The sequence below is a fragment of the Balaenoptera borealis genome (assembly GCF_965194805.1).
Source record: "Balaenoptera borealis genome assembly, chromosome: 7".
In the NCBI taxonomy this organism is placed as follows: Eukaryota; Metazoa; Chordata; class Mammalia; order Artiodactyla; family Balaenopteridae; genus Balaenoptera; species Balaenoptera borealis.
This window is the reverse complement of record NC_138864.1, coordinates 12,614,899-12,633,758: the sequence shown is the minus strand read 5'-3', so window position 1 is coordinate 12,633,758 and position 18,860 is coordinate 12,614,899. Positions and strand designations below refer to the sequence as shown.

The 18,860-nt window shown below is 52.1% G+C and overlaps 1 protein-coding gene across 1 annotated transcript in view; it reads left to right on the top strand.

Annotated features, from left to right (window-relative positions):
- Nucleotides 1–10,124, top strand: part of ADCY1 (adenylate cyclase 1) — a gene marked incomplete at its 5' end in the record, with an annotated part of 131,093 nt that extends 120,969 nt beyond the window's left edge. Inside the window, one exon of the mRNA XM_082400198.1 lies at nucleotides 1,897–10,124. Within this exon, the coding sequence (XP_082256324.1) occupies nucleotides 1,897–2,235 (339 nt within the window). The 3' untranslated portion in view covers nucleotides 2,236–10,124. The remainder of the gene's footprint in view (nucleotides 1–1,896) is intronic.
- Nucleotides 10,125–18,860: the final 8,736 nt, after the last annotated feature.

Here is an 18,860-nt window from a genome sequence, read left to right as displayed (position 1 = left end):
GGTGTGCTGAGCCCTGCTGGGGAACTGAGTGAGGCCGTGTGGCCCTGGCCCTTGTGTGGCCTTGGATCGGGGTCTTTGGCAGCTTCGGGGCCACCAACCAGCCAGCACCCTGGGGAGTTTCAGCACTCCCCACTTTTTCTTGACCGTCCAAGTCTTTGTGAATGTAATGGTCACCATCAAACTGACCAAGGCACTCTTCTTGTAAGTGGACGGCATTCTTCTCGTTTACAAGGTCTGGGAGGGACCACCTGATCTGCTCCCAAGGCCAAGAGATGGAGCCGACCTGGTGAGGGTCTAGGCCTCAGGCACCCACCTGCCAGTCTCCATCCCGGTGGGTGGGTGGCGGCAGCCCTGGTGAGGGGCCGCGGAACCTCCTCCAGAACGCCAAGCAGCCCCCTGCCCCCTGCGCGAGCACCAGCCAGTGCCTTGCTGATGAACAGCCACAGAAATTGGCGGAGTTAATTAATTACGGGGAACGATACATCCTTGACCTCTTTTTGTGGGTTGATCATACTCTGTTCCATGCCCTCTGTCTACACTGGATCGGCCAGTTTTGCTTGTTTTTCCCATGAGGGGAGCTGAGGGACCCCCTCCCAGCGCTTTTAGATCCATCGGCAGATTTCACTGTCCCGGGAGCTGTGCAGGTTCTGATGTTCTGTGGTCATTTTTGTTTCCTGAACTGCCCTGGGCACCAGGTTTCTGGCAGGCCTTGGTTACCTCCCTCCCTCCCTCCCTTCCTTCCATTGGTTCCTATATTCTTTCATTCAGTGAACACTTATGAATACCAGGAGCCTTGGTAAGTTGTGGCGAGACAGACCAGGTCCGTTGTGAGGCGCTTACCGTCGCACGCAAGAAGCAGGCCGACGGTTAGCGAGGGTGAGAGCCACGTTGGGGGGCGGGGGTGGGTTCAGGGCTCCGGCGAAGCCGGCGGGGAAGAGGGCAGCCCCTCTGCCCAGCTCTGCTGGGCACTGACACCCTGGGGATGCGAGACCCTGGGCTCAGGGTGGGCTGAGTGGTGTTAAATAAAGATGCCAGAGGTGGGTGACTACATGAGGGAGGGCGAGGGGGGACTTTCAGAGCAGCAGCTGGGAGTCGGGGAGACGGGGAGAGAGGTGGTCTCCCCCTTCAGTGTAAAGTGAGGAGAATCCAAATGATCGTGTCCTCTTCTGTTTACAGAACCTTATTAGAAAGTGCTTTCTTATCCTTTACCTTTTTCATAACTCTGCGAGGCAGGAATTCTTTTGGCTAAACCCTTGGCCGGGAACCCGAGCATCAGGAAAGTTAAGTCACACCCCTGTTGTCCCTGGGAGAACGTGCCCTCTGCCCTCTCGTGCTGTTGGCCCACAGAGGCCCCAGGGGTCCCTGGCAGGTTGGTGTGAGCCCACCGGGGCCCTGAGGGTTCCGTGCCAGCCCCGGGGATGGGAGCTGGTGCTGTCCGCTTCCAGCTGAGCTGCTACCTGCCGGTCCCAGACGCTCGAAGACGTGTGGGGTTACCGCGGGGGCCGAGGGCCCTGGCTCCACAGCCGGAGCTCGGTGTCCAGGCGTCCGGCTAGGGCTTGGGGTGGTCACGGAGCTCACACCCCAGCCCCTAGGACCGGTCCGTGTGGGCCCCGTCCAGCCCGCCCACCCACTCTGGGCGCCCCCATGGCGAATGCTGTCTTCTCCTGCTTGTCCAGGGCCCCGTTGAGGCCCCTCTGAGTCCCCTGCTTTCTTTGCAGGATCACGTCCTTCTCGCCGAGTGACCGGAGTGACCATAGGAGGGGCACAGGACCCGGCTTGCAGGCCGACCTGGGGAGGCCAGAGGCCGGGCGATCGGGTGATCAGTGCAGGTCAGGGAGGGACCCTCCCGTGGGCTCCCCATTGACCAAGAGTGACGCCCGCCTTTCTCCGCTGTAGGTCACGGAGGAAGTTCACCGGCTGCTGCGGCGGGGCTGCTACCGCTTCGTGTGCCGAGGCAAAGTCAGCGTCAAGGGCAAGGGCGAGATGCTGACATACTTCCTGGAAGGCAGGACCGACGGAAGCGGCTCCCAAAACAGGTCCATGAACTCAGAGCGGAAAATGTGTCCCTATGGGAGAGCCGGCCTCCAGAGCAGACTGGCCACGGGCCACCCCCCGGTGCCCCCTGCGGCCGGCCTCCCAGTCAGAGCCGGGCCGGGGGCTCTGCAGGGCTCGGCGCTTGCCCCCTGCCCCCCAGGCCACCACCTGCCCCCCAGAGCAGCTGGGAAGGAGGCTTAGCGGAGCCCACGCGGGCCGCTGGGGGCACAGGGCACAAATGCTCGGGGCGTTGGCGGCCTCGGGGCTCCCGCAGGAACCAGCCCGGCCAGCAGAGCAGGGCCGGGAACCAGTGGCCGGGCTGGGGAAGGGGGACTGTCCAGGCGTGACCCGAAGCAGCTGGGCAGTGACTCGGGCGAGGGGAGAACCCGGACTGCACAGACGCCGAGGCTTGAGCAGTGTCTTTGTTTGCTCCATCCTCTTCTCGGTGGCCGAGGGAGGTTGGCCGGGTCAGCCTTGGACGTCGGGACCGTCAGGACGTCCACCAGGGCCGCAGGCTACAGCGAGAGCCTTGGAGGTCTGTCTGGCAGAGTGACTGGGGTGCCCAGCTCGTGTGTGCCCTGAGACGGATCGGATCAGCCCAGCTGTGTGGGTCCCGTGAGGGCAGCTCCAGCCCTGGGCGGTGGCCTGCAGAGCCCAGAGTAAGAGTCAGGACTCTCTTGGCCAGAGCCAGAGCTGGGCAGGCCGTAGGTGGACGGTTTGGGAGGAACTAAGAAGCCCCTGTCCCACTGCAGTGGCGGCCGCTGGCTTTCTTCAAGATTGGGTTTTTGCTAAGAGCCAGAGGCAGGTCTTCTGGAATTCTTGGGGGACCCTGCAGCCACATCTCTGTGACCAGCATAGTTCCTGTTCCACCTGTACGTTCTCCACCTGCCCTGCTGAGCATATTGGCTCCTGTAAAACCTGGACGTTCCCTTTTCTGCCCACGTCACTGTGTTTGTTCAAAGGAGAGAAGGTGGTCGGTGTCATTTCTTACCTCTCTGCCATGGCATCTTGGGTTCCCGTACGCTGAACAACAGTGCAAGGCTTTGTTGATTTTGAAGACAAGTGAACCTCACAACCATGAGAAAGCTTCCTGGATGGAAGGCGTTTCTCTGGCAGAACCAGTCCCCTGGACGTGGAGATTTGGAGTTAGTTTACGGCTGTCAGTACAGATGTCCCTGCTCCGGTTTGCAGGGAAAGTGGCTGCAAGTCATTCTGTGCGAGTCTGGGAATCTCCTACCTCGGCATCTCTGCGGTTGCCATGGAGATGAAGAATGCGGCCATGCTGGGATGGGCTGCTGCGGGTGGGCAGGGATCCGGGAGGGCCAGTGCGAAGAGACTGGCCAGAAATAGCTGGACGTGGAGACCTCAGCTCTCGACTGCAGGGAGGAGGGCAGCTTGAAACTGGAGGGAACGTTCTGGGCAGGCAAGTCAGTAGGGGGGTGGCCGTGCAGAGACCCAAGCTCCGACAGCAGCCCGGAGGGTTCTGTGGGTTGCAGGGGAACCCTGCTCGGTACAGTCAGCAGGCCTGGGGGTCCCCTTCCTCACCGCTCTCCCTGGGGGTCCCGACTTTTCAGAATTGGGACAGGGGCTCACTCTGGACTGAGCCCCATGGGGGTGGCTAGTGGTGTCCCCCGGGCTGCCTCCGTTGTGGGTGTATGACTCGTGGCCGTGTGGGTGTAGCTGACAGGGCCGGCCACTTAGCCCATGTGGACGGGCCAGTGACGGAGGTGGGCAGGGGGACAGCCTTTCCTCGGATGTGCCCTGGGTGAGGAGCTGAATTTCCTCCCCCCTCCCCCCCTCACAGAGCACAAACTGAGTCACCTCCAGAGCCCAGTGAGCACACGGCCTGTGCAGGTGTGCACACCGGCGTCCAGCTGCGGGGCTGAGACCCTGGCCAGGGCCCTGCTGCCCACCTGCTCCTCGTGGCCGAGCTTCCACCCCAGGGCAGGGCGGGGGGAGGGGGGTGGACAGCACAGGAGATCATGACCCTGCGAATATGCTCTGTCACATGGCAAAGGGGGCTCTGCAGAGGGAATTCAGGGCTTGGGGCAGAAGCTGAGGAGAGGATCCTGGGCCATCTGAGTAAACTCAGTGTGACCAGTGTGACCACGTGGCCCCTCAGAAGTGGACAAGGCAGCCAGGGCAGTCGGGAAGATTGGAAGCACCAGGTTGCTGTTTAAAGATGAGGGGCCGCAGCCGGTCGAAGGTGAGGACGCCCCGGCCATCAGCCACTGAGGAAGCGGGTGGTCGATCCCACAGCTACAGGCACTGAATTCACACCACCCTGAGCGAGGTGGACCCTGAGCCCCGGGATGAGAGCCCAGACTCGCTGTGCCGGGACCTCAGGTCCACAGAGCCGCGGGACGCCCCCCGCACCAGGTGTGCTGGCAAAGCCACGGAACGCGTGGCCAGCTGTCACCGCAGCCGCGGGAAGCCATCAGGGCCTCGGCTGTTCTGAAACGGCGAGGTCTCCCCTTCGACGAGCAGAACCTCCTTCATCATCAGCAGTTCCAAACCCTACCTGCTTCCTGTGGGCATAGGGGCCGTGTTCAGCCATAATGTTCCTTGGGGTTTGGTCAATGACTTCCTTTTTATTTGTGATAAGACTGTATGATATTGCCTTATTTATTTTTAACCTTGTACAATATTCATGTACAAATGTTAGAGCCTTCCAAGTAGGATTCTCTCTAAATTATTTCTTTTAAGATGCTCTGTAAATAGCGCCCCGGTCTGCCTATTCCATTCTGACCAAAATGAAGGTAAGACCGACGCCCCGTGTGAACAGCACACTTTAGCCGATGCGTGAGGTTCCTGATGCATCGCCCCTGCTTGGCCAGGCTGCTGCTGCCCTTTGGAATGACCCCATCCATGTGTCCCTTCGAGACCCTCGCATGCCTCTTGTGCCTGACCTCAGTAGATTAGAACGCAGCCCCAAACTGTCAAACACTTCCACGGCCCCTGACCCTGGGCCGGTCCACTCCAAGGTCTATGTCCTGCAGGGTGGACCCCACGCCCCGCAGACCCAGCCACCCCGAGCCTGCCGTGTTTATCGGACTCCAAAGCCACCAGGGCTTCCGATACCTTCTGTCACTAGAAGCAATAACTCTAAACTGTAGAGACAGGTGTGGTCCAAAGCAGATTGGTGATTCAGAGACAAGCCATGTGTACAAGTTTCCCCAAATTGAAGGGCACACTGTTGGAGGGCTGACACCCCCAAACCCGGGCTGATGTGCAGGCTTGGACAGGATCTGGCCAGCCTTCAGGGACACCTCTCTTTGTCTCCCCCCGATAGGAACACTGCACCATCGTCCCAGTAGCGACCTAGATATAATATTTGAATCCCTGCTTTAACCTGCCACTCGGGAAGGAAGGGCTGGGTTGGCCTGTCAGCCGTGTCTAGGTTTCCTCCCCGACAAGTGGACCCGTCTCATTTCCAGGGTGTGCCCGCCCTTCTGCACAGCGTGTTCTGTGATCCCCTGAGTCTCGGGATCCTGCTGGTCTCTCCCCACGTGGCAGGCCCTGTCCGGGACGCCCATGCATGACTCCTAAGGCAAGCGCTGCCCAAGTGTGTGTGCACCGCGCGGGAAATGCAGGTTCACACGCGTGTGCCCTGCATCGAGCAGTTCTCTTACCGGGGTATCACAGACCTGCTGTCACACTTGTCATTCTGGAGTGTGCAGACCTATTGGTTGTGTATAACTAGCCCCCCGGAAACTGACTTGCCCTTGGTTTTGTAATGGCTTCAATGAAAAACAACAACAAAAATAACCCCCAAATCCAAACTCCGTAGAGGCAATTGGTTTCAAAATATTTGCTTTGGTGAAGTAAATGAGGGGTGAGCTGTGGCCGACTGGCAGGTGGAGGACACGACCGTATCCCTGGGTCCGGACGTCCCCCCTCCACAGCTGCAGTTTGCTTTGAAAGTTGGAAGTCTGTGCTAGCCGTTTCCCATTTTCAATCAATACTCCCGGTTCTGTAGTGGATGATGAAAGACGTGCCGTTTCTTCATACAGCGTCCTGGGTTTGCGTCTGCCTTCACAGGACCTTAGGCTGGGGGTGGGTCTCAATCAGATTCAAGGTCCGCTGGGGCCTGCGCTGCCAGGCCCAGAGGTCAACAGGCGGGATGGGGGCCCACACCTGGGTGTTGGGAGGCCAGTCGTGGCGGCTCGGGCCTCCACACTGAGTTTGGGAGACAACAAGGAGATGGGCTTTACCTGAGGGACTCTGCTGACACAGGGCCCGTTGTCCCATGACCTGTGTCATGAGCAAAGGCCAGGCCAGGTGCCCAAGGGTTGGCCAAGTGGGCCGTGCGGGGAGTGGAGTTGCGCGTTTCCCCAGGATGGATTCAGGAGCTTGGGGCGGGTGTGCGAGGCCTGCGTGGGTGGCCCCCCTGTAGTGCTGCCAGGCAGTTGTCCCCTGACCCCCCGGTCCCCCAAGGCGGGAGGACATCCTTGATTCTGTGTGGACTGACAGCCAGGAGCCACAGGCAGGCCCCGTGCCTGGGGGACAGTGTGGGTGGGAGAGTAGGATGAAGTGGGCACCCCGGTGGCCAGGGCTGGGGCAGGCATGGCCGGCAGGGTGGCCAGTCAAGCCAGCTATGGACCCAGCTGCTGGAACCTGACCTAGATTTCGGTCTCGGGTCAGGGGCCGTGCGGGTGCACCCCAGACAGCCGGCACACAGGGGAGCTCCTGGGGACCCCTCACCTCCAAGAAGCCACAGGAGGCTTTGGAAAGGATTCGGGGAGTTTTCCTTTGTCTCCCGTCTGTGCACAAACGTACTGGAGACAGGTCCTGTGGTGGGATGAGGAAATCTGTCTTCTCCATTGTCCATTTCGTAAAATTAACAAAGCCAATTTCAGGTGCCCCATTTGGGGCTAGACCTCCCTAAACGACTTTACAGCAGTGGAACAGACATTGGTATTTCTTAATTTCCCTGAAAATATAACACGTCTGTTCACTAAGATAAAAAATAACTTTTCTGCCAGAGGCCACGCTTAATCCAAGTTTGTGTGTGTGTGTGTGTGTGTGTGTGTGTTGTGTTTGCATGGCATGGCGTAAGCAAAATTAAAATCAATTATTTGTTCCTAGAATTAGGATGGATTCATATAAGAAACAAATTAACTAGGGATACAGACAGATGGCTGCCCCCCAGGGCATCGGGGGAAACCGCCCCTGAGTGCCCCAACCCAGCTCTATTTCCGCTAGAAATCCTGACCTTAAAAGGAGGAGTAAGGGCAAGGGCAGGGGTAGCAGCTTCTGGGCCAGACACAGAGGCGGCCTTGACCCCCGCCGGCGTCCACGTGGTGCCTGGGCCTCCATCTACAAGTACTAGAGAATAAGAAAGTCTTCCTTCCTCCCTCCCCTCCTTCCTGGAATCTCTCCACAGTATCAGTACAAAGTCCAGGGATGTCAAGGCACTGACCTGATCCCATTTTCTGTTGATTGTGTGGTCGTTTTATTTCTGTTGTGTTTGGGGTTCCGGTGTACACGGAGGTCTGCGGGGAGTGCCGCAGGTGGGTGTTTGGTGCAGGAATTCTAGAGGGAGGAGCCGACAGGCCCCCCCTCCTCCCTCCCAGTTACCCAGGGAGCCATTTGCAGGCCCGGCTTCAGTCTCTGGGCTGTGCCGTGGGAAGAGAAAACAATAGACAGGTGGTCTTCGGGGGTGTGGGTCACAACCGGCTGGAAAAACACCTTGGGAATCAGAAAACTGACCCCAGTGGCAGCCCCCTGGTCTCCCGTGATTACAGCAAGCCCAGTTTCTTCAGCCCTTGATGGTGACTATCCATGTAGATATAATTCTTCATTCCTTTGTGAAATTCCTGCACTTCCCTGGACTCAGTGTGTTCTACACTAATAAGCACCGGGAAAGGCCAGGTCGCTCTCCCGTATAGTTAAACTACGTCTCTGGTGGACTTTTCGTGTGACCACAAACTAAGGAAATGATCATGACTAAGACCCATATCTAGCTCGGCAGCTGACAGTACACCTGTCCTGTGCTTTTCCCTCCCCCTTGCCTCCAAACATTCTGCAGAGGGAGGCGTGGTTCTGCTCCGCATGGTGCCGATGAGGAATCTGAGGCTCAGAGAGGTTACAGACTTGGACAAAGTCACACAGCACTGAGTCCTGGTTTTCCATTCTATTCGGCACCTCTTAACTAACCGAAATCGGCAAAGTTGTGTTGGTTTTGATGGAGCCCCTAGCTCACGCACACACAAGTAGTGGTGGTGCCTGGCTGGCTGGGTCTGAGCAGCCAAGCGGGTCCCCCGGCAGCAGGGTTGCCCCACAGCTCATCCCTTGGATGTGCCCAGGCACAGAGGTGTCCTCAGCTGGGCCTCACGTTGGGACAGTAAAACCGTGCCTGTCCTCTCCGCTAAGCCCTGCCTCTGCTTTAACAGCTGATCCCCAGCAAAGACTTAACAATGTTGGGCCTGAAGAATCCCTGCCTTGTCTTGTCATCCTTTCTATCCTAGAACTATGTCCTGTAGCACCACCTGCCATCGTGTCTTAGAAAACACAGACTCTCCCTCAGTGAGGAGGACAGTTGTCCCGTCTCCTTCCGTAAGGCCTCTCTGACATCAGCCGGGGGGAGAACCGGGGCCCCCGGATGCCCCCAAACTGCACACGCTTCTCCACTTACAAGGAGCCAACCCAGTCCCCAGCCCCCGGTCAGGGTCCTCCGATGTCCTTGTCACGCTGTGGCGTGGTGTAGGCGGTCAGTGTTCCTTCCTGGGGATCAGAGGACGTCCAGCAGCAGGTTTCACTGAGAATGCGCGGAAGGTGAGACAGGGCCCACGGCGGATGGTGAAGGACTGGCCACCACCCGAGCACAGGTGTTGCCGCCTCTCCCAGGCCCTGGCTCCCGTGGTTCCTGGCAGCTCATCTTCAGATGGGCTGGATTCCAAAACAGCTGGCGGTCACACCTTGAGAACTGCCGTTTAAGCAGAGAGGGATTCCTGGACTCACGCTGAGAGGTCTGTCCACCTCTTGGGCTTGGTGAACGCGTGCAGGCAGCCATCCAGAGAGCTGTGTCTGGGGCTCTCGCTCCCTGTGGTGCGAGCAGTGGGCAGTGGGCCCACCGGCATCCAGAACTTGTTTCTCGACTCCCACCAGCAACCCGCACGCGACCCCAGGCCCAGACACGAAGCACATGTCTCAGGGGACTGTTCCCACATTCTGGGGATCCCGAGGAAGCCACCAGGGCCTCTTGCGCAGGCCAGGGGTGCCGGCACTCCCCAGGCATCAGCACGCGGTTCTGCCTTCATCCCTGTTGAAACTGTGGCCGCGCGAGGCATTTGCACTCAGCATCGCATGCCGTGAGATTCCTAATCGTGTGAAACTTAGTCTGGATTCCAAACCACGCAGCATGTGCAAAGGGGCAGAGGCCCAGGCCACCACGGGTTGTCTGCCGGCTGGCTGCAGAGGGTCCCGTCACAGCAGATCCTGGACCCCGAGCCCGTGCAGCTCCTGCACTCCTTCTGCAGTGTCTCCCCTCGGCCCGAACTCCCCCCCGCAACCTCTCGTTCTCACTGATTGCACCCCACCTTGCACAAGCGGAGATAACGTACCGATTACCACCCTCTCTTAGCAGCAGATTCCACTCTCGTTTAAGGTAAACCCAAAGCCCGCTCTTGGATTTTCTCTACTCACTGAGAAGGGTTGTGTGAACCCCTCGGCCCTCCTCTGTCCCTCCAGGGAGCACAGAGTGGGCCGGGGTGACACGTTCTCCTGCCAGTAGAGCTCACAGAGGATGCTTCTTTAGACGTGGAAATGAGATGTCTGTACCAGAAGGGCAACAACTCAATATCACTGGGTAACTTCTCATGATAGATTTGTATAATCAATACGGGTCTATTTTTACGTCCACTGAACACTGTAGACTACCTACCAGTCTTTTCCAAGATTGTTAAATTGAGACAAGTAATTGAATAATTTGTCCTATTTTTATTTTGAAAAAAAAAAAACAGTGAATGGACTGAAATGTTAAATGTGAATGTACATTTCTTAATTGCAACTTTTCTACTGAGTGTTTGCACTATACTTTCTGGAATCTTATTTAACAAAAATAAAGGGAAAAAAATTGCTTGACTAAACTCCGTGGCCATTTTAATTGAAAAACAGACGGTTGTGTGGATGTTTTAAAGACCCCGGGACACGTTCTGTAATTTTCTAAAATGCTGTCACCCCGTCCTTCCTCGGGGCCCTGGCATGGGCCCTGCTCCTCCAAAGAGCAGCCCCATTACATGACAGGTGGGCGCAGTGGATGGACACACTTCGGCTCTTTTTTGTTTATTTATGTATTTATGTATTTATTTATTTTTGTCTGTGTTGGGTCTTTGTTTCTATGCGAGGGCTTTCTCTAGTTGCAGCGAGCGGGGGCCACTCTTCATCGCGGCGCGCGGGCCTCTCACTATCGCGGCCTCTTTTGTTGCGGAGCACAGGCTCCAGACGCGCAGGCTCAGTAGTTGTAGCTCATGGGCCCAGTTGCTCCGTGGCATGTGGGATCTTCCCGGACCAGGGCTCGAACCCGTGTCCTCTGCATTGGCAGGTGGATTCTCAACCACTGTGCCACCAGGAAAGCCCTTGGCTCTTTGTGATTTCTGCACCTAAACAGGAGAATCCAGGGAAGATGAGTTTGTGTTGTTTGCAATTCCCCGTGACTAGTCTCTCTCTGACTAACGAGTGTCCTCCTGCTCTTTTAATCTTTTATAAAAGAACAGGGAAAAATCTTGCCTGCCTGAAATGAAATACGAAAGTTGGGGTTCAGTCTCACTATTGACCAGCTGTGCACCCCTGCAGACCTAGTGAGTGGAGGGGCTCTGGGGTCCTGGGCCACTTGAGCAGGTGGGAATGGCCACCTCCAGGCAGAGGCCACAGTGAAAGAGCACAGCCCAGGGCTGCTGGGCACAGAATTTCATGGAGTGAGTGACGTCTGTCATTGTGATTTACGGAAAAAAAATCCATCCCAGCCCTGAGTGGAGTGTGGTCCCTAATTGTGGCAGATTCTGAATCTCAGGCATCCTCAGAGAATGTCAGTGGATACCCCTGACCACACCCTGGCCCCCCTTGAGAGCAGGTTAAGTTGTATCCCTGCCCTGGATGAGCAAAGCTTCCTGCTGGACGAGCCGGTGGGTGGTGTGAAGAGTGGCCGGGAGAGGAGCACGGTCACCATGGAGAGCTGAGATCTGCGGGTGGGAGCCTGGACCACCGGGAAGCCGTGGGCAGAGGCGGGCGCAGGAGAAGGGGCAGGAGGAGAGGTGGGGTGCGCAGGCTTGGGGCTCTGGAAATGCCCAGACGTCTGACGGGTTCTGTGCTCTGCGGGCGTGCGGGTGGCACCTAGTAATGGAGGCTACGAGCCTGGATGTGCTTGAGCTGTAATGGCCACGCTGCGATCTCCAAGTTGCTGCTGGTGAAGAGAAATTACTCACTGGACACTTGCTAAAATGGCAGGGAAGAGTTTATTCAAGGCTAGTACAAAAGTGGGGAGAGATTGGACTCCACTCTGGATACAGCAAAGACAGCTGAGGATTCTCGGTCACCGGGCAGAGTGAGGGGCTCAGTGGATAGAGAGTTACTGAGAGGAGCTTGGTCAGATATCCAGGATGAGGATGCTTGCTGTAGGGTAAGCCAAGGACTTGGACATCAGGGGTGGGAGCTCCTCCATAAGCCACTTAGCAGGATTCCTTGCTAAAACTGGGCTCTTGGCAGCCCAAAGTTAGGTCAAGGTCAGGGCCTAACAGAGAAGAGGAGCTTGACCAGAGTGGTTAGGATGAAAACTGGAGACGCCCCGGGTTTTGGAATCCTGTCCATTAGGGATTCTGTCGGCTCTATCTTCCCGATTGATTGTCCGCATCTCACGTCACCTCCTTGCTGGCCCCATCCTGCCCGGGCTGTCCCCCGCTTTCCTGAGTTACAGCAGAGCTCACTAAGCATTCTGGTCACTGAATCTGCTCCCGATGTCTATTCAAAGGCCAGCCACAGTGGTTCTCTTAAAATGCCAATCAGATCATGACTCCTTGACTCAAACTGTGCGGGGCCCCCAGCTCACATAAATGAATGGGGGTCCGCCCAGGAGCTGAGATGCTCTCCTTGGACTGCCTTTTCTCTTTGCTGTTGAGGCCCCTCCGTCTGCAGGGCTCCTGGCTGCCCACTGATGCTCCAGACATGCTCCCCCACTGGGATCAAGGGCTCCCTCTGTGGGACACGCCTCCCTGGCTCCCACCAGACTCCCCGTTCCTCCAAGTCTTTGCTCAAATGTCAGCTTCCCCAAGGGGCCCCTTCTCTTCTGTGGTTAAAACTAGCCTCCCCACCGCTTGCTGCACTTTGCTTTCCACTGGCCGTCATCACCTCCAAATATGCCTACGATGTACAGGTTTTGTCTGTACTGCTTCCTGACCCCTCACTGGAAGGTAAACTCCTGAGAGCAGGGATTCTGTCCTTTTTACTCATCTACTCAATAGAAATTTATCAAGTAAATCAATGAATAAACAGGGTGACCTCTTAGGTGGCCATATTAGTCTCCTGTAACAAATTACCAAAAACTGGGGGGCACTTATAACAATAGAAATTTTTTCTCTTACGGTTCCAGAGGCTAGAAGTTTGAGATGAAGGTGTCACAGGGTTGGTTCCTTTTGGGGCTTGAGGGAGACTCTGTCCCATGCCTCTTCCAGCTTCTGGTGGCCCCAGGTGTCCTGGGCTTGTGGCTGCATCACTCCAATCTCTGGTCTTCACATGGTCTTCTCCCTCTGTATCTGTGTCTTCTTTACTGTCTGTCACTGGATTGAGGGCCCACCTTAGTGCAGATAATCTCATCTCCAGATCCTTACCTTAATTATATCTGCGAAGACCCTTATTCTAAATAAGGTCTGCTATGGACTGAATTGTGTCTCACCAAAATTCATATGTTGAAGCCTAACCCCCAGTGTGGCTGTGCTTGGAAATGAGGTCTTTAGGGAAGTCATTAGGGCTAAATGAGGATCAGAGCAGAGAAAACTTGAGTGGCCCATGGATGATGATGATGATGATGATGATGATCATGATGATGATGGTGATGATGATGATGATGGTGATGATGATGGTGATGATGATGATGATGGTGATGATGATGGTGATGATGATGGTGATGATGATGGTGATGGTGATGATGATGGTGATGATGATGGTGATGATGATGGTGATGATGATGGTGATGGTGATGATGATGATGATGATGATGATGAAGGTGATGATGATGGTGATGATGATGTTGATGGTGATGATGATGATGGTGATGATGATGGTGATGATGGTGATGATGATGATGGTGATGATGGTGATGATGATGGTGATGATGGTGATGATGATGATGGTGATGGTGATGATGGTGATGATGATGATGATGATGATGATGGTGATGGTGATGATGAAGGTGATGATGATGGTGATGATGATGTTGATGGTGATGATGATGATGGTGATGATGATGGTGATGATGGTGATGATGATGATGGTGATGATGGTGATGATGATGGTGATGATGGTGATGATGATGATGGTGATGGTGATGATGGTGATGATGATGATGATGATGATGATGGTGATGGTGATGATGATGATGATGATGATGATGGTGATGATGATGGTGATGATGATGGTGATGATGGTGATGATGATGGTGATGATGATGATGACGGTGATGATGATGGTGATGATGAGGATGAGGATGATGATGATGATGAGGATGATGATGAGGAGGAGGAGGATGATGATGGTGGAGGAGGAGGAGGAGGAGGAGGAGGAGAAGGTGGTGGAGAAGAAGCACCAGCAGCAGCAGCAGAAGAAGAAGAAGGAGGAGAAAGAGAGCTCTGAGCACCCACGTACATTAACCCATTTACCCCCCTCACACCCACACTCTGGTGTGGGCACACTGTAACCTACATTTATGCCTTTCAAGAGGCAGTGCTCTTTAGGGACACACAAGTGAGTTGTTTTTTTCCTGAGCAACTCCTGTTTCCCTGGGCTGACATATCCCTGCCCAGCATCCCCAGGGCCCGGGGTGGAGGAATGACCCAGGCAGGTGTTCACAGATTCCAGCAGTGAACCTCTCCCAGCTGGTGCTAGCCCCTGCTGGTGTAACTGTCAGACAAGCAGTGCTGAGGCGGGGAGGGTCTGGGAGAAATGGGAAGGAATTTGGGGACAAGTGGGAAGCAGAGGAAGAGATATCACTGAGGGTTACCAAGGGGCAGGAACGAGGGGACCTGAGGGTTGGGCAAAGGATCCAAGGAGACTCTGGAAAAACACCACGGGTGAAACCAAAGTATTTCTACCTCTAACAAACACAGGGTCATATCCTAACTCTGTATGGGAGAGTTCCTCAGTTTTGTCTTCCAATGCTGCTATGGAATTATTTCTGTTAGATTTTAAATTTCTGAGGCATCTTTTATTTGCTGGGTATGTCTCTCTATGGCATCCTATTATTTCACCACTATTCCCTTAAGACATACTTCAGGTTCTCTGATGTTTTCTTCTGCCTTCATAACCTGTTTCCTATATTTTTGTGTGTTTCAGTCTCTCTTTCTCATTTTTTATTTATAAATTTATTTTATTTTATTTATTTATTCTTTTTTTAAAAATTTTTGGCTGCGTTGGGTCTTCATTGCTGCGTGCAGGCTTTCTCTAGTTGCGGTGAGCGGGGGCTACTCTTCGTTGCAGTGCGTGGGCTTCTCATTGCGGTGGCTTCTCTTGTTGCAGAGCATGGGCTCTAGGCGCACGGGCTTCAGTAGTTGTGGCTCACGGGCTCTAGAGCCCAGGCTCAGTAGTTGTGGCACATGGGTTTTGTTGCTCTGCGGCATGGGGGATCTTCCCGGACCAGGCCTCGAACCCGTGTCCCCCGCATTGGCAGGCAGATTCTTAACCACTGCGCCACCAGGGAAGTCCCCTCTCTTTCTTATTTGAATTGAACATTTGCCGTCATCTAAAAACTCTGCATCTGTGGATGGGGCTCGTCTCCTGGGGGACAGGCTGAGCTGTTAATGGGGTGCCTCGACACCTCCCTTTGGGGAGGTGCCCCATCTCCTCCTGGGGCTGTGGGCCTGGCTGCATCTGTAAACTGTAGGGAGACACCTAGACTCTAAGTGTCCAGTACATAAATCACCCTGTACTCACCATGCCTGTCAGCAATTAGAACATCCTAGCCCTTCAATGCTCCTCATACGCCCACCATGAGCATTCCCACCCTCCTCAAGGGTCATAACAATCTTAAAAATATTACAGATAAAGAAGATGTGGCACATATATACAGTGGAATATTACTCAGCCATAAAAAGAAACGAAATTGAGTTATTTGTAGTGAGGTGGATGGACCTAGAGTCTATCATACAGAGTGAAGTAAGTCAGAAAGAGAAAAACAAATACCGTATGCTAACACATATATATAGAATCTAAAAAAAAAAAAGGTTCTGAAGAACCTAGGGGCAGGACAGGAATAAAGACGCAGATGTAGAGAATGGACTTGAGGACACCGGGAGGGGGAAGGGTAAGCTGGGACGAAGTGAAAGAGTGGCATGGACATATATACACTACCAAACATAAAATAGATAGCTAGTGGGAAGCAGCTGCATAGCACAGGGAGATCAGCTCGGTGCTCTGTGACCACCTAGAGGGGTGGGACAGGGAGAGTGGGAGGGAGACGCAAGAGGGAGGAGATATGGGGATATATGTATATGTATAGCTGATTCACTTTGTTATAAAGCAGAAACTAACACAACATCGTAAAGCAATTATACTCCAATAAAGATGTTAAAAAAAATATTACATAACTGGGTTAAAAAGTACAATGTGAGAATCTCTCTTCTAACCAGGGAATTTAACCCATTTACTTTGGTTATGCTAAATTTGAACTTGAACCACCTTGCTTTTTAATTTTTTGTCTTGTTTTTCTGTTTTTTTCTTTTTATTAATTCACTTTCTTGCACTTTTATTGATTCACTTTATTGTGAATATTAAGACAGTCAGAGGGAAAAGAAAATTTCGTTATTCACAGTATTAATTACTATATTATACCCCACTCATTATAAACAACGCTTGAACTGCTATCATTGCCCTACCCTGATTACATGCTATTCTTACCCATTATTTTAATCCTGTGCTTTTTAAAATCTCACAAAAAGATACTAATATAGGCATACATTGGAGATATTCAGGTTTGGTTCGAGACCACCACAGTTGAGCGAATACTGCAGTAAAGTCACATGAATTTTTTGGTTTCCCAGTGCATGTAAGAGTTATGTTTACACTACAGTCTATTAAGTGTACAAAGGCATGTCTAAAAAATAATGTATATACCTTAATTAAAAAATACTTTATTGCTAAAAAATACTAACCATCATCTGAGTCTTCAGTGAGTTGTAGTAGTAATAAAGATCACTGATCTCAGATCACCAGAACAAATGTGATGATGAAAAGGTTTGATATATTGTGAGAATTACCAAAATAAAATTAGCAAATGTTGGAAAAATGCCACCGATAGACTTTCGGTGCAGGGTTGCCACAAATCTTCAACTTGTGAAAAACACATTATCTGTGAAACACAATAAAGTGAAGAGTAATAAAATGAGGTACGCTGTATTTTATTTTGATAGTTTAAAATTTTAATTTATACTCCCCATTTTATTTTTCACCAGTCTTTCTTGCATCTCAGACTATCCTGCTGGGATAATATTTCTTGTTCCATCTTTTAGGAGCTCCTTTAGCTCAAGCCTCAGCAATAAATTAACTTTATGTTCATATGTAAATCTCTTCATCTCCCTTTTCTAAAAAGATAAAAAACAAAACAAAACTGTGTACACAACTATCGGTTGACAGTTTGTTTTTCCCTGAAAAATTTGAAATATTATCCCATCCGAGTTTAGTTGATGGTGTGAGGGATGGCTTCCATCACTGCTTTGAGAAATCTTCTGTCGATCAAATTGTTTTCCCTTTGTGTGTATCTTAGGGTTCCCAGAGAAATGGAACTAATAGGTGTGTGTGTGTGTGTGTGTGTGTGTGTGTGTGTGTGTGTGTGAGAGAGAGAGAGAGAGAGAGAGAGAGTGGGGAAGAAGGAGGGGGAAAGAGAGAGAGGGAGGGGCAGAGAGGGAGAAAGGGAGAGATAGATTTATTTTAAGGAATTGGTTCACACGAATGTAGGGGCTGGCAAGTCCAAATTCTGCAGGGCAGGTCAGCAGGCTGGAAACCCAGGGGAGAGCTGCGACTGCATCTTGAGTCTGAAGGACGTCTGGAGACAGAATTCCCTCTTCCTCATGGGACCCCCGTCTTTTCTCTTAAGGCCTTCACCTGATTGGATGAGGCCCACTCATGTCATGGAGGGTCATCTGCTTTACTCAAAGTCTGCTGATTTAAATGTTAATTTCATCTAAAAAAAAAACCTTCACAGCGACATCTAGATTGAGGTTTGACCAAACAACTGGACACCATAGCCCAGCAAAGTTGACACATAAAATTAACCTTCACCTGTGATGTATAGTTTTTCTCTGATAGTGTCTTTAATTTCAAATAAAATCAACTCCTAGGAAAGAGATTTTAAAAATCATTATGAATAGCACAATATCCCAAAAGGAAAAAAAAAAGGCATTTACAGGATTCTCAGAGAAAAACTACAACTAACTAGAAAACATATGGACATATGTTCAACAGAACTATCAGTGAAAGAAATGTAAATTTAAAAAAATTTTCATATCACCTTTCAGTTTGGTAAATGTTTTAAAAGATTTTTTAACCCTAGGAAAGCCACAGTGAGCTCCCATTTGGGCACTGCTCTTGGCAATTTGTACCTCACTTGGTAACACATAACAGGGACCACAAAAAGTACATTCTTTTTCCTGGTGTAGATTCTACTCAACTTAAAATGAGACGTTGTCTCACATCCTTAAATCCAGTAAAATAACTTCTAGGATTCTACCTCACAAAATTGGTAGACATGGGCACAAAGCATTTTGTACTAAGGTTATTATCACAGTGTTATTTATAATGATGAATAATTGGGAACACATTGGTGGACAGAATGCTAAAACTGGCTCCTAAAGAGTCCATGTCCCATATCTCCAAACCTGTGAAGGGATGAGATATCACCTCCCAAACACATTTGTGGGATTGGTTATTTTACCTGGCACACCGGACCTCATAAAAGCCCTTAAAAGCAAGGAAATTTCTCTGGCTGGTGGCAGAAAAGAAAGGCAGAGGGATTTGAAGCGTGAACAGGTTCCGTTGTACGGTTGACAGCTGAAGACGGAGTAGGCCACGTAAATGTGGGAGGCCTTTGGGATTAGAGAGTACCACCCAGCCCACAACCAGCAAGGAAAAGGGGCCCTGAGTCCCACGACCACAGGGAACTGGGTTCTTCCATTCTCTCCCAGAGAGAGCCTACCTTGATCTCACCTGGAGAGATCCCAGGCAGAGGCCCAGCTGAGCCACCAGAGCCAAGCAAAAAAGGTGGATTCCTTTGAGCCGCTAAGTTTGTGGTCACTTGTCATGCAGCAGTAGGAAACTAAAACACAGCAGAAGCTAAGATACACTAATACACAAACCAAACATCCGGCAATGGGGAAATTGGAACACGTAAGGCTGGCATGTCCATACAACGAACCTAGTCTCCACACAGCAGTTTTCTGAACCACATTTAGTGACAAGGGGGAATGCTCACACTGTGTAGACATAAAATACACACGTGTATAGATACGATCTTTTAGGGAAAAATGTGTTATTTAAATAAAGATTAGAAATATCTTCTCATTTTAAGTTAAATAGAAACTGCACCAGGAAAAAGAAGGCATTTCCTTTCCTCGTATGTTTTAAAA